Below are 16069 nucleotides of genomic sequence, written 5' to 3'. Positions count from 1 at the left end.
CTTGTTTGAGTAGGTATGATCATGGAGTTGGCATACATAAATTAGGGGTGTGTGTGGATTGCAGGCAGGCTTGTACCTTTTGCGAAAAAAAGTTAAAACATTGTTTTGTGACTATTTTTTTTTTTTTTTTTTTTTTTTTTTTGGCAAATACAGTTTGGTAATTCTAATCCTTGGTACATTCAGTTTCATCTACTAATAGTGGAAGTAGTGGTAGCAAAATGAAAGTATGACATATTTATTCATCAATCAAGAAGGAGCTCTTACCCATAACACCTGTACAGAGTGGCAATGAAATCTTATACTAGAGTTTCAAATATACTCCGTAAGTACCATAGCTACAAGGTACAAGCCAACATGGTCACATAATGTCCTGGTAGGTAAGTTAAGCAGTTCATGCTTCAGGGTATCCACTGAGAACTACTGTTATTTGTTGTAGAACAACCATTTTAGTAGATGGGATTAGACAGTGTGTGACAATTATGCATATTCAATAGCCAAAAATGATAAAAAAATGATTACATCTCTCATTCGTGTTGGGAGATGTAGGGCAGGATTCACGACGGCTTGCACGGAGTCTAAGAGTAGTGTAAGACTCCATGCAGCCTTCGCGATCCAGGAACAGCCCTAAAGTCTGTGTAAGAGACCAGCTAAAACGTCTCTTACATGGAGTGAGTGTGGATATGCTAATCACCTCCCTTGCAGCCGAATAGCATGCAAATGTTGTAGATTAGCGATCCAGGAAGCCCAAAGCAGCCCGTGTAAGAGCCGTTTTAGCTGCAGAAATGTACTCGGTTGACAACTGAGTACGTTTCTGCAAAAAACACAACAGAGCCATGTCAGCTCCAAATAAAGGGTTCATATGTGTCAGGCAGCATGCCAATGGCCAAATATGTGGCCATTGGCAAGGTACCCCGATGCAAATCTAAGAAATAAATATTTTTTTTTCTGCGATCACCGGTGTTTAAACACAGCGCAGCCCCACACAAATGGGCTGCGCTGTATAAAATATAAAAATGAAGGTTATAAACCCACAAATGTGGGTTTTATGCAATACATGGATTTACAATGCAGGGACCAGCAGACCAAAACAACATGGCCACCGTTTAGTGGTTGCTAAGGGGGGAAGCTGAGTCTAAGACATGTAACTAAGCATTAGTAAGCAATCTGATGCAAATGAGTGTTAGGATACTGAAACAACATGACTTACCTGTGCTGCTTACTGCCTTTTTATTCTTCATTTTTGCATAGTACATACCAATAATTAACAAAAGGACAAGTACCAGAGCAATGGTAGATACTGCAATCTTAATAACAGGATTTTCTGTTAAAAAAGAAAATATACTGGTTAGGGAAAAGTGGATGCAAAAGGGGAAAATAAACTGTTCAACATGAAAAAGTGCATTTGATTAAAACATTTTAGTTGTAGCCTCTCTGGTGTCATAAAGGGATAAAGCTCTGACTACAGCCCAGGTGACCTGGGTTTGATTTGTAACTCGAGTAACTGACATAGCAGCAGGGAAGGATGGGTATTCCTATCCTGATTGAGAGGGTGCACTTTGATGATGCTCCCTCATGGTCCAAAAAGGGGAGCTATCCTTGGATGCAGTTATCGAGCATGAGGTGGTATGGGAGTGGATAGGGCATATAAAAAGAACCCCCGAACAGAAGCTCAGACAAGCTGAGCCCCCAGGATGCACTTGGGATCCTCGACCTGTGCCAGTATTACTAGAGCAGTTTGGGTGGGTAAGAGGATTGCTGGTAGACCTGATGTGGAAGTGGAGAGATGGGGGCTGGGGCAGTAGGATGAGGTTTGAGGGGATCTAAAGAAAAAACAAAAAAACTTTAGCAGGGGCTCAGAGACCATAATATGCTTACATAATTTCCTCTGAGTTGTACTGCATATTGCTAAGGTCAGCGTAATTCAGTCCAAACCTTTTCTGGTCGCAGACCAGAGCTCTTATCCTACTTTCTGTACCACCACTAGTTAGATTCAGTTTCATATTAGAAGTTACAACTAGGAATTAAAAAGAAACTCTTCAGATGCATTACCTGATTTTGTTTAGTACCGCAAACTTGAGTAGTGTCATGTAGGTTTAGATATTTTTTATATACTGTTTGTAAATCAATAACATATTATTATAGGTACATACAAATGAGCCAGAGAATATCTGGATATATTCCTAGTTTGAGACATTAGAAAGATATCATGTTAATAACTAATTTTCCTTATTCAAGCATCTTGGAAATCATATTTAAGAGCTGATCTGTTAATTGAGCACTTTTGTTAAATTACTTTATCAGGACTGTTATGTGCCCTCACACAGTTAGCACAGTTAGACACACAAACACACACACACACACACACACACACACACACACACACACACACACACACACACATGCAAAATTGTCATCAAACAGACATAAAATAACTCAAATAGTGCTTAATTAAGACCCCCTTAACTAAAAGTACAATGAAATTACCTACAACTCTTTCTCCAAAATTCATATGGATATACATATTTTATCAACTTGATATATTACTAAAATAATTTGCATATTTGCATTTCTTTGCTATCAACTTGCTAAAAATTTAAGGAAATAAATCATGACATTTACACCAATATGAAATGTGTATGGATTTTGAAATATTATGTCTGGATATGGATTCTGTCAGCATTAGCTGTTCACTCCTCCTCATTTATTTATGTCATGTGCTACTCTGGCAACCTTCATCTTCCCCCATTAACACGGTCACTTGCATGGCTGCATGTCTACAAATAGATGTGAATGTGACCTTGTAAGATGACCACAACCTTACATGAGTTCTTTGATATTTTTAGAAAGCCTGCATTGCCTGTGTGACACCGTCGCCCATTGCATCTGCTTGACAGCTGTGGTCATGCTTTTGGAACATACAGTTCATCTTGTGAAAAAGCATTAGTGATTTTTTTTAGATACTTTATACAATTCAAACACAGTTATAAATCATAGGACAGAGAAGATAACAGAATAAGTAATGCTACATAGAAAACAAAAGATATAATCATACAGATAATCACATTACCATATATTATTAGGTTCATAGATAGGTACTAGGCTATCTGCCTGAGGGCATTTATAAGCCTAGCCAGAGTGTGTCGGCTTTCGCCATCCCATTGATTAATTAACGGAGCCTCTGTCAAGCAGAACCAATGGAGTGATCCCAGGGGTGTATTTTGTGTTACCCATCCACTCGTCAAGGTTTCTCTTGAAGAGTGTTAGTGAGGGGCTCTGCTTAATGTAGTTAGGAATTTGTAGAAAAACATCAAGTAACAAAAAGCATGAAAATGGAGCAGTATACAGGAATAAATAAAATTTATAAAGCGCTTCATTCAAATATTAGTATTGACTTCAAGAAGTCAATCCTAATATTTGACGAAAGCGCTTTATAAATTTTATTTATTCCTGTATCCTGCTCCATTTTCGTGCTAATGTAGTTAGGAATTTTGTTCCAAAGCATGGGAAGTCTCTTTGACAGGAATCTATCCCTGCAGCATGTTCTATTTATTGTTGTGGTGAGGCTCACTAGAGCACGTCGCTTGCAGTGACTTGGATTTCTTTAGGTGGAGCATGTCTATCAATTCTGAATTGGACATGGCTTTGTAAGTCAGGCAGAGATCTCCTCTGAGTAAATGGTATGCCACTGAGTACAGCCGGAGTTTTTTCAGTCGAGCTGCATAGAACATATGTTTGAGGCCAGTAATCCTCTTGGTGAGGTACTTTTGTGGTCTTTCTAGCTGTTGGAAGTGTCTTGTGATGTACATCCCAAATGGGGCATTGTACTCTATGATGGGTCTAATGAGTGATGAGTAGAGGAGCACTATAACCTCTTTATTTCTTGATGTAAACCCTTTAGTAATTAGATGGGCTACATAGAAGGATTTCCTAACAACCTTGGCAATATGATTGTCAAAGGAGAGATTACTATCTACCTGGGTCCCAGATCTTTTATTACCTCTTCTGTATTAAGGGGGCTGTCACCTATGTGATAATTCATGGGTGTTTTGTTTTTCCCAAATGAGATGACTATGCATTTTTTGGCATTTAGCTTGAGGCCATGACTTTGACACCAGGTGTCCGTCTCAGTAAGGTCCTTTTGGAGGATGTCAGTGCAGGGGGGGAGTCAATTATGGCTCCCAGTTTGCAGTCATCGGCGAACTTGGTTAACCATAGTCCTCCTGTGTTTGTCTGTACTTCTGAGAAGTATATGCCGAACAGTAGGTGTCCCAGGATCGAGCCTTGTGGGACACCACTTGTGACTGGTTTAGAGTCGGACCTGGAGCCTGCTATTCTTTCCGTGTGAGTTCTGTCTGTAAGCCTAAGTATGTTATTTCACCTATAAGCATACAATTGACAAACTGAAATGTTAACTTTTGTGCAACAAGAATAAAAATATGGACCAAGAATTTACCCTACAACTTCATATATAGCTGTGAGTTTACCAGAGTCTAAGGCTATATGCAAATTTATTGAACAGCCCCATGTACTCTATGAGTAGACGTTACTGATTTTTAAGTGCCCCATGCATGGTAGCTGGGGTCATAGGTTCATAGGTGTGTACTAGGCTAATGGCCCCAGGGCCTTTACTAGCCTAGCCATAGGATAACACTGGCATCGTGCCACCTGACCTTAGTTCCCAGTGCCTCTGTCGAGTAGAGCCACTGGAGTTATCCCCGGCGTGAATTTTCTATTTCCCATCTATTCATCAAGATTCCTCTTGAAGAGGGTCAGTGAGGTGCTCTGCTTGACATGTATGGGAACTCTCTTCCATAGCATGGGCAGTCTCTGGGTTATGAACCTGTCCCTCCAGTACGTTCTGTTGATTGTGGTAATGAGGTTGAGATTTCTGGAGCATGTAGTGCAGAGAGATTGGGATTTCTTTAGATGTAGCATTTCTAACAGAGCTGGTCAGACACAGCTTTGTAAGTCAAGCAGAGATCAACTCTAAGTAGGTGATATGAGACAGACAATAGTTGGAGTTTTTTGAGTCTGTCCATATAGGATAATTGTTTAAGGCCTAGGATCCTCTTTGTGAGCTACTTTTGCGGTCTCTCCAGTTGTTGCAGGTATCTAGTGAGGTACATGCCAAATAGAACATTGTATTCGATGATTGGCCTAATGAGGGAAGAGTAGAGGGAGACAATGACCTCTTTCTTCCTAGATGCAAAACCCTTAGTAATGAGATGTGCCACATAGAAGGACTTTCTGACCACAGTGGCAATGTGGTGATCAAAAGAAAGGTTGCTGTCAACCTGTGTTCCCAGATCTCTTATAATGCCTTCTGCATTCAGTGGACTACCATCAATATGGTAATTCATGGGAATGGGTTTTTCCCAAGGGGGATGATGACACATTTTTTTGGCATTGAGCTTAGGGCCATGGTACTGACACCAGTTGTTCTCAGTGAGGCCATTCTGTAGGATGTCAACATCACTTGGGGAGTTAATAATAGCTCCCACCTTGCAATCGTCTGCAAACTTTGTCAGCCAGAGTCCCTTCAAGATGGCCTGGACTTCAGAGAATTAGATACCAAACAGGAGAGGACCCAGGACTGAAACCTGTGGACTCCACTCATGACTAGTCAGCAGTCTGACTTGAAGTCAGCTACTTTCACACTGTGGGTTTTATCTGTGAGCCAGTTTGCAACCCACCTAGTGATACAGGGTTGATCCCTAGCTTGGTGAGTTTTTCTATGATTTCTGAGTGGGGAATGGTATCAAACACCTTGGGCAGGTCAATGTAGGCTGTATGAACCACCTTGCCTTCATCCACAGCTTTGGTGACTGACTCAAAGAAGTTGACCAGGTTGAGCAGGCATGATCTACCCTTCAGAAAACCAAAATGTGTGGGATCAAGAGTTTGGAGATTCCCTATATCCTTGCTTATTAGATCTATGATGATGCATTCCATAGCTTTGCATATCAGACTCGCCGGGCTATAGTTCCCAGGGTCTGTAGTCACTCCTCCTTTGTGAAGAGGGATGACTGTACCAGTGCATCATTCGGTAGGGACATAGCCTGAGGTGAGGCTGTGATTGAACAGGGCACACAGGTGAGATGCCAGTTCACTTTGTAGTTCATGTAGAACACAGCCAGGGATATTGTCAGGTCCCATAGAAGCTGTATTCTTTAGTTCCAGATATTAAAGGAACTTTTTATTTATTCATATCTTTAAATGATAACTTGGGCAGAATGCAAGTAACACCTGTAATGCTCAGGGCCTAGATGTATAATTACGAAACTGTTTCCAAGTTAAGGAATAGTCTTCCTGTTTACAGAGGAAATTTAATATGCAAACTTATAACTGGCAACTATCGTATAGATAAATCTAAAAACTAAAGAGTGAATGCCGATAAGTTGCCAGTCAGATATGGGAATTATCTAAAGCAAATTGTTTCAGTAACTTGGCATATCTGGAATGATAGATTGAATTATGCTATTTAGTGAACAGTTATCTTCAGCATTTGTTATTGTATACAAATATGCATGTACCTGATACGTCAGAGGCAGGCAGGTGGCATAGCTTGAATTCAGATGTAGAATTTTCTAGTCAAATATAAGACAATAAATTACTCAGAAACAAAAATGATCTGAGCCACCAAAGGATTTCTATTTTACCCCTTTCCAAGATTTCAGCCAGGTCCTTGGCATGGAGAAATGAAAGCTGTAGTGTGACCCAGATGACCTGGAAGTGATAAGCAGCCCGACAATGGAGGACCCCATTTGGATGAAAAGGAATGATGAGATGTGTGCTACCCATGATCCTCACTGGAGATATCTGTCTACAAGTGGTGGTTGGGCATTTGCATTAATGCTACTCATGGAACAGGCTGTAAAGGCCATACAGTGCCCCATTGCATGCATAAATCTTGGGTCCTTACAAGCATGGTGAATGATGTGGTTTAAAAGTCTAAACCCCTTTGATAGCTTCATCAATGACAACCATAATATGGCTGTGTTCCCGATTCATTCATGGGAATAGATGATGGCAATGTTTCAGTAGTCACTGGTATGGAGTACAGAAAATGTTGTCATAAAATACTGATCCAAGCCACAGTTTTCTTTTAATGCAAGCAAAAATAAAAGGGTAGCCTACAGGTAGAAGAAGATTCAACTCTAGAGCTTCAGTTGACTGAGGTTAGACACACCAGAAAATGGAGCTCCTCCATAAGAAATCACTATCAGTGAGTTCTGCTGGCAGTCACGTCCTTTTTTGGGGATTTACCCCTTGTTTGAGTTGGTATGATCATGGAGTTGGCATACATAAATTAGGGGTGTGTGTGGATTTCAGGCAGGCTTGTACCTTTTTTCGAAAAAAAGTTAAAACATTGTTTTGTTTGTTTTTTTTGGCAAATACAGTTTGGTAATTCTAATCCTTGGTACATTCAGTTTCATCCACTAATAGTGGAAGTAGTGGTAGCAAAATGAAAGTATGACATATTTATTCATCAAGCATGAAGGAGCTCTTACCCATAACACCTGTGCAGAGTGGCACTGAAATCTTATACTAGAGTTTCAAATATACTCCATAAATACCATAGCTACAAGGTACAAGCCAACATGGTCACATAATGTCCTGGTAGGTAAGTTAAGCAGTTCATGCTTCAGGGTATCCACTGAGAACTATTGTTATCTGTTGTAGAACAACCATTTTAGTAGATGGGATTAGACAGTGTGTGACAATTATGCATATTCAATAGCTAAAAATGATAAAAAAATGATTACATCTCTCATTCGTGTTGGGAAATGTAGGGCAGGATTCACGAATGCTTGCACGGAGTCTAAGAGTAGTGTAAGACTCCATGCAGCCTTCGCGATCCAGGAACAGCCCTAAAGTCTGTGTAAGAGACCAGCTAAAACGTGTCTTACACGGAGTGGGCGTGGATATGCTAATCACCTCCCTTGCAGCCGAATAGCATGCAAATGAGGTAGATTAGCAATCCAGGAACCCCAAAGCAGCCCGTGTAAGAGCCGCTTTAGCTGCAGAAATGTACTCAGTTGACAACTGAGTACGTTTCTGCAAAAAACACAATGGAGCCATGTCAGCTCCAAATAAAGGGTGCATATGTGTCAGGCAGCATGCCGATGGCCAAATATGTGGCCATTGGCAAGGTACCCTGATGCAAATCTGAGAAATAAATAATTTTTTTTTTCGGCGATCGCCGGTGTTTAAACGCAGCGCAGCCCCGCGCAAATGGGCTGCGCTGTATAAAATATAAAAATGAAGGTTATAAACCCACAAATGTGGGTTTTATGCAATACATGGATTTACAATGCAGGGACCAGCAGACCAAAACAACATGGCCACCGTTTAGTGGTTGCTAAGGGGGGAAGCTGAGTCTAAGACATGTAACTAAGCATTAGTAGGCAATCTGATGCAAATGAGTGTTAGGATACTGAATTCCACTGTCACATAGCAAATGAGCACATTCTGAGTAGTGTAAGAGTTACATAAGGGGGAGGACCAGAGTAGGAGATAGGTGACATCATAGGGGGGAATGGCAGAAAGAAATGCAGTTCATTGGAGGTCAGTGTTACATGACAGATGTCAGACACATATCATGGAAAGAGGAGTGCCACAACATAAGCATGGGAAAGTCAGGAAATGGAAGGTGTACACTGTTACCTACACCAAAGTTTCTTGCTGGGCGTGCATGCGCACGTGTGCGCACCATGAAGCATGAATAGGACAGTATGCGTGTGTGTAAGGCAGACTGAGCATGTGGGAGCGTGTTGGTAGATGTTCAACACTGTTTGTGCTGGTGTGCGCGCGTGTAGGGCAGACTGAGCATGTGGGAGCCTGTTGGCAGACTTGTAACACTGCTTGCGCTGGTGTGCGCGCGTTTTAACCTGAATAAGCAGATTCTGAACTATGTAAGCATGTGTGCGCGTGTGTAAGCCACTGTGAGCGTGTTTCTGCTGGTATGCACGCTGCTCCCTCCTGAGGAAACAGAAAGGAAAAAGGAAGCAACAGAATTTGTAGGAAGCTAGCAGGGAATACTGCTGGAGCTAGCAGGTGAAAACAATTAGAAGCAGGCAATTACACAGGCAGAATAGTAGCCCAGTCCAGCACTTAAAACTCTGCAAACAGCAGTGCAGGATGTTTCTCTCAAGAGACACTGCAAGTCAGGAGTAAGCTATTAGAAGTGAAAACTGAAAAAGCTGAACTCAGAGCAGAAATGTTAGGGGCTGCCATAGCTGTCATAATGAGACATAGGTGACTTGCTGAGGGTGGTGACAATGCAGATGGTGCCAGACAACCCACAGTGAGGAGACGGAAAAGAGTGTACAGGCCCAGGGTCACCTACCATGGGTTACATGAGCTAGAGATAGTAGAGCGCTATAGAGTGGACAGAGACCTCCTGCAGCAAATAGTTGAGCTGTGCAGGCCACGCCTCACACACAGAACCAACAGAGGGGAACCCATCCCAGTGGAAACCAAGGTATGTGTTGGCCTAAGAATACTAGCAACAGGTACCTTCCAAAGACCAACTGGTGATATGATGGGGATATCACAGGCATCAGCCTCCAGGGTACTGCACCAGTTCCTGGATGCCATGTCAGCACATGTCGGTGATCATGTATATTTCCCCAATGCCCGTGAGGTATTGGCCAACAATATGCGTCTCTTCCAGCAAATAGCAGAATACCCTGAGGAAGTGGGTGCAATAGACTGCACGCACATATGCATCAAAGCACCAGCTGGTGAGCGAGGTAGGGCCTACATTAACCGCAAGAGCTTCCCCTCCATCAACTGCCAGGTCGTGTGTGATGCCCAGGGCATAATAATGAATGTGTATGCTGGCTGCCCTGGGAGCTACCATGATTCCAACATCTGGCATTTGACGCAGCTGTACCAGACATTTGCCAATGGGGACATCCCACATGGACACCTAGTGGGGGATGCAGGTTATGCACTGGAGCCGTGGCTGATGACACCCATCAGAAATGCACACACACCTGAAGAGGAGTGCCATAATGAGGCACACGCACAAACACATAATGTAATAGAGCGTGTGTTTGGGCTGCTCAAGTCATGGTTCCGGTGTCTGGACACATCTGGTGGAGCCTTGAAGTACACACCAACTACATGTACCCAAATTGTCATTGTATGTGCTATGCTACATAATATGATCTTGCGAAAACAGCTGCAGCAAGACCAGCATAGAGCTGGGTCAATCAGCCCCCCACCATTGCCAAGGCCATCACAGGCAGAACATGACTCGGAGGAGGAACAACCTGAGCCTGACCCAATAGGCAGAAGGAGGCATTCCCAGTATGCCCTGACCTTGGCAAAGAGGCAATGCATAGCACATACACTGGCTCAGTAGGAACCCTGGGAATGATACCCCCTCTGACTCACTCAAATAATAACAGGGATGCCTAAAATTACATGACCTGCTCACAAACATGTACAGGGAGTGTAATATGTGCATCCAACAGAGGCAGCCCTGCAGCACCACCTGAGGCATGAATGCCATGTGTTAAGTAATGTAACACCATGTACTACATGCACACCTGAGGACTGTGACTAACATCCTACCCTCACCAAGCATCATGCCACAATATGACAATGAGATGATCAATTGCAATAATTGGCTGAAGTATTGCAGTTAGTCAAAGGAGATCCAATGTGTGCCAGCCTGGGATGACATACTGAGCATGACATGATGCTCCACCTGCTAGGACTGGATTGCACCTATCAGTGCAGGCTGTATGGATACTGGCAAAGGCTGTTGTTACCCACAATGTGCCCTGAATAGGTAAGGCTCAAAACACACACCTACCTCCATAGGTATCAGAAGGGATAGGAACCTAGATGTAATGCTACTCAATGCCAGAAGTCTAAACAGCAAGATGCATGCAGTCTAAACTCACCCAGTATGGAGAATGTTGATATCTGTGCTGTAACAGAAAACTGGGTCAAGGCTCACAACAGCACCCTAACACTACCAGGTTACACCTCATACTGTGCTGTACAGCCTCAAAACATGGAACAAGCTACAAAAGTAGGGTGACTAGCAATAATTGTCAAGGATAACTGCACCCCCATGTTGGTACCACAACAAAAAGCAGCATGGACTAGCCATGGTCAAGTAACAGTGGCTAAAACTGCCTCCCAGTTTATAGCCTGCTACAGACTACTGTCACAACACCAGGAACTGCACCTGGCCTATGTTGGAATACATGAATATATCATGTCCTCCAAACCACATTATATTGGGTGACTGAAAATACCCAGACATAGACTGGGAGCATTATACTAGCTCCAACACTGTAGGACAAAAGTTCATAGAATCCATAAACCAAAATGCCCAGGAACAACGTACCACTCCCACAAGATGGGTAAGCATACTGGATGTGATAATCAGCAACATGGGTACTGGATGGCAAGATGAGAAGTGTATTTCTCACTGGTAAGACCAGACCCTAGAGTAATCACACTGGATATACACATCCTGACCACAGTCTCTGGCCAGAAAACCACAGTGAAAAACATGTGTAAAGCAAAAGTTGCACTCCTCCAAACTGATGTGGAATCCATTAAAGGCCCTGTGCAGGTGCAAAATATGGGCCACACCTCAGAACCTGCTATACAGACATTCCATGAACACTGCCAGGAATGCTTGGATTATGCAATCCTAAATTAAAACAAGACACAATGCCATACATGCAGGCATCTGGCATGGTGGACTCCAGCCATTACCAAACCATGCAAGAGAATGAGGAAGCTACTACATGATAGAGCAAACATAAAAAGGAAGTAATCACTGATCAGTAGTATGGCAATAAAATATGTCCACACATACAATCCACTAAGGCCAGCTACAACAAGTTAAATCTGTGAATCTTGAGGCAATGTTACACCTGCCCCAAGTACACAGACAACCCTCAACTCCCCCCCAAGAAATACAAATATATGTAAGAGATGCAACCATTTATCCAAACTGGAGGCTGAGCTCCCTCAACTCAGTACTCCCAAAACTAGTCAGGAGGAGAAGGTAACCACACATACCACAAACCCAGTCCCACATAGACCTATAACAACTGCAAACCAAAGACATAAACACAGAAAAACATTCCAGGAGACCCAAATTACAAACACACCACACCAACAGAGGCCTCGAAAGCAGACACCCAATCAAACAACCTCCAAACATAGCTCATGCAACACATAGTACACAAAGCTGGTGTGCCAAACAGTCACAGGCCAGAAGGAGAAACAACATGCCTGATACAGTTGTAATAGGTGACTCCATAGTGAGACATGCTGCTGTCCCACACACCAGACTGAACAAGGGAAAGGGTACAGTAAGCTGCCTGTAGGCTGCTACAATACACCACATAACACAAGTATGCAGGTCACCCCAAAGCAAGTAGAAATATGATGCAGTCATAGTCCATGCTGGTGTGAATGACCTGAGATGTACCTCCCCGGACTACATGAAAAGAGACATAGATGAGCTCTCCGATTATGTAGTCCAGGCCGGAATGACACTGACCATTTGCAGCATCCTAGTCACACCAAGAATGATGCCACAGTACAAACACAGAATGATCAGTTATAACAAGTGGCACAATTACTGGTGTCATTCCAAGGGGATCCAATGTCTGTCTGCTTGGGATGTCATGCTTGACAAGCCATGCAGCTGTTCCAGGAATGGCTTGCACCTGTTACCCCTGGGCGTCTGTATATTGGATAAGGCTTTTGCCACCTCCATAGAGCCTTTCGTAGGCAAGACTGAAAAGACTAACCCACCACCCTAGAAAACATAAGTGGAAAGAAACATAAGGGTAATGCTGACCAATGCCAGATGTGTAAACCTCAATATGCATGCTCCCGAGGCCCTCCCCAGTATGGAGAACATTGATGTCTGTGCAGTGACAGAAACCTGCTGCAAGCCTCCTGACAGCACACCAGCACTACCAGGTTAGACCACATATCATGCGTTATGGCCCCCAAACCTGGAACAAAACATAAAAGGAGGGTGAGTATCCATATTCAGCACAGACACCCATACGTCCAGGTAACTGACAATGCACAAGGCATTAGAATCCACCCATGTGTAACTAAGCGTAGGCAAGACTGCTGTACAGTCTGTAGCATACTACAGACCACACTCTCACACACAGGAACCCCACCCAGCCGTCCTGAAGACACTGGACAGTATGAATGTCCCATCAAATACCAAACAAGGTACTCAAAAATTACCACATAGGTGGTAAACCATTATATATGGAAGGAGTAATCAGGGACCTAGGGACACAAGTGGACAGTAACCTGTTATGTGACACTCACATTGCCAATGTGGCTAGGAAGACTGTCTATATTGCACACCGTATCATGAAAGGATTCACATCTATGTCAACAGAGGTCATTGTGCCCCTATACTGTTCTCTTATCAAACCCATAATCTAGTACAATGCCTCATTTGGGATGTACCTTACCTGACACCTGCAGCAGTTAGAAAGACCTCAAAGGTACCTCACCAAGAGGATAAAGGGTCTCAAATATATGTCATATGCTGCCTGGCTGTAGACACCCCAGCTGAATGCAGTCACATACTGCCTACACAGAGGCATTGTATGTCTGTTGTACAAGGCCATGTCCAACACAGGAGTAATGGACATGCTCCACCCCAGAAAACTCAAAGCCATCGGAGCTGTGAGATTGAGAGATGTCAACCTCAACACATAATGAAATATGATGTGATGGAGGGACAGATACATAACCCAGAGGCTCCCCACACCCTGGAACAGAATCCCACTCCATGTTAGGCAGAGCCCCTCACTGACACTCTTCAACAGGAATCTTGCCAAGTGAATGGATGATCGTAGATTTACACTGGGGGTCTTCACTGTGTCATGTCCAGACAGAGGCACAGCAAAGCAAATCATAAATGGCCATAATATTCACATAGCAAGGGGTGGCGAAAGCCACACACACTCTGGCTAGGCTTACAAATGCCCTAGGGTGGATAGCCTAGTATGAACCTATGAACCTATGAAGATACAAATTGTACAGGACACTAAGGATAATCCCAAGGCTTCCTCAACTGATGGTAAGAACCCTGTTGGGAATTGACAGATATGCTCTGAATCACACAAATATTACAAACAACATACCAAACACACACACATATTGCCAACATACATCCTGACAGGTGCAGTGCAACCCCCAGAATGCAAAATATCTATCCCAGCAGACTGCTGGCCCCCTGACATTGCAGATGCTGAGGTAACAGCCAGCATCTACAAAGCAAAACACACAGCAGCAATGGTATGAGATGGTGTCCTGGGCTGAGTCCAACATGGACTCCAAGAAGAATGGAATGCCAAATCACACTACTGCTCAATGTCAGCCTTACCACAGGATATGCACCCAAAGAGCAGTGTACAACAACAGTGGTCGTTCTCAAGAAAGGTGTTGCCTGAATGGATACTGAAAACTACCACTCCAGAATCCTGAGAAGCTTGGTCTGCACAGCTATGGAAAGGATCAACATGTACCGCCGACATAAAGATATTGGGGACCTACTGACACCGGACCCTACCCAGTGTGGCTTTCTTAAGTGCAGATCCTGCCCCTAAACATGTTTGACTCATTTGAAACAGTCATTAAGGTCATTGATGAGGGCAATGTGGTCTACACAGCATAGCTGGACCTTGCAAAGGCTTCCATACAATACCCTATGTGTTCATTATAGATATGTTCACCAGCTTAAATATAAACCCCTATGTCAGTAGAGGGGTTGCAAACCAGAACAAGGACAGAACTGACATGGTCAGACATGCTGCAGCCATGTCAGACTACAAACCAGATATAACTGGCATCCCACAAGGCTTGGTCCTGGGACCTCCCTCGTTTGGTATATATGTCCCATAGGTACAGGCCAACATGGAAGGACTGTGTCTGAGCATGTTTGCAGAGGACTACAAACTGCCCACCATATCTGACCCTCCAGCTGACACAAGCATCCCACAAAAGGGCCACATAGAAACAGACAACTGGTGCCATAGCCATGTCAGCAAGCTAATTGCAGAAAAGTGTATAGTCAACCCCTGTGGATATACAGTAAGTGCCCACCAATTACCACATAGGTGTTAACCCATTACTTACTTAACATGTAATGAGAGACCTGGGGACACAAGGTGATAGATATCCTGCATTGGACAAACATGTGGCTGTACTGTTTACAGAAACATACCATATACCCACCTAATCATGAAGGTTGTCAGATCTAGATAAGGGGAGGTCATTGTGGCTCTGCAGTCATCCTTCATCAGTGTTACAATTGACTACAATAGCCCCTGTGGGATGTACCTCAGCAGACAACTCCATCAACTGTAAAGTCCCAAGAGTACCTCACCAGGAGTATCAAAGAGCTTGAACAGATGCCATGTGTTGCCTGATTAAACAAACTGCAGCTACACACACTGCCATACTGCCCACCCAGAGGCAAGCTGTGCCTGATGTATAAAGCCATGTCCAAGTTGGAATCAATAAACATGCTGCACCTTGTACAATCTGAATGGCAGTGAGCTATGCACATGAGAGACCTGAACCCCAGCACTGACATACATAGGACAAGCTGTACTGCATGATCCATAACACAGAAGCCACCCCCACTCATGAGTAAACTCCCAGTACAAGTTATCCACAGAGTCACTCATCAATTCTCCTCAAGAGGAATCTTGATGAGTGGATGGGAGATGGTATCACTGTTATGTCACAGGTAGACAGAGGCACAGTATACTAACCATGACATATGTCATGGCAAACTCCACTTACAATGTGTGTCGAAGGACAAACACACTCTCTGACTAGCATTAGAAATGGCCTAAGGCACATCGCTAGTGTTTGCAAATGTACACCTATGTTGTGGAATACACTACCAATGTTGGACAAGCCTGGTTTAAGTAGTTCATATCTGAACATAATGCAACATGGTCAGATGTGCACAACTGGCCCCTAACCAGGCTGTTGTGCTCACTATGGAACTGCAAAGCAGTGATAGGACTAAAGC

At 43.4% G+C, this 16069-nt stretch overlaps 1 protein-coding gene across 1 annotated transcript in view; it reads right to left on the bottom strand.

Moving 5' to 3' along the window:
- Positions 1–235: 235 nt before the first annotated feature.
- The window catches only part of LOC122796770 (CMRF35-like molecule 9), a 456752-nt gene continuing 440918 nt past the window's right edge, over positions 236–16069 (bottom strand). The window contains exons 8-9 of the mRNA XM_044065499.1: positions 1208–1321; positions 236–273 (exon numbers count right to left, since the gene is read on the bottom strand). Of these exons, the coding sequence (XP_043921434.1) occupies positions 236–273; positions 1208–1321 (152 nt within the window). The remainder of the gene's footprint in view (positions 274–1207; positions 1322–16069) is intronic.

Source organism: Protopterus annectens, chromosome 3.part0 (genome assembly GCF_019279795.1).
Source record: "Protopterus annectens isolate FY-2018-M chromosome 3.part0, PAN1.0, whole genome shotgun sequence".
NCBI classification, from domain to species: Eukaryota; Metazoa; Chordata; order Ceratodontiformes; family Protopteridae; genus Protopterus; species Protopterus annectens.
The sequence above is the reverse complement of the archived record's forward strand: the minus strand, read 5'-3'. Positions and strand labels throughout refer to the sequence as shown.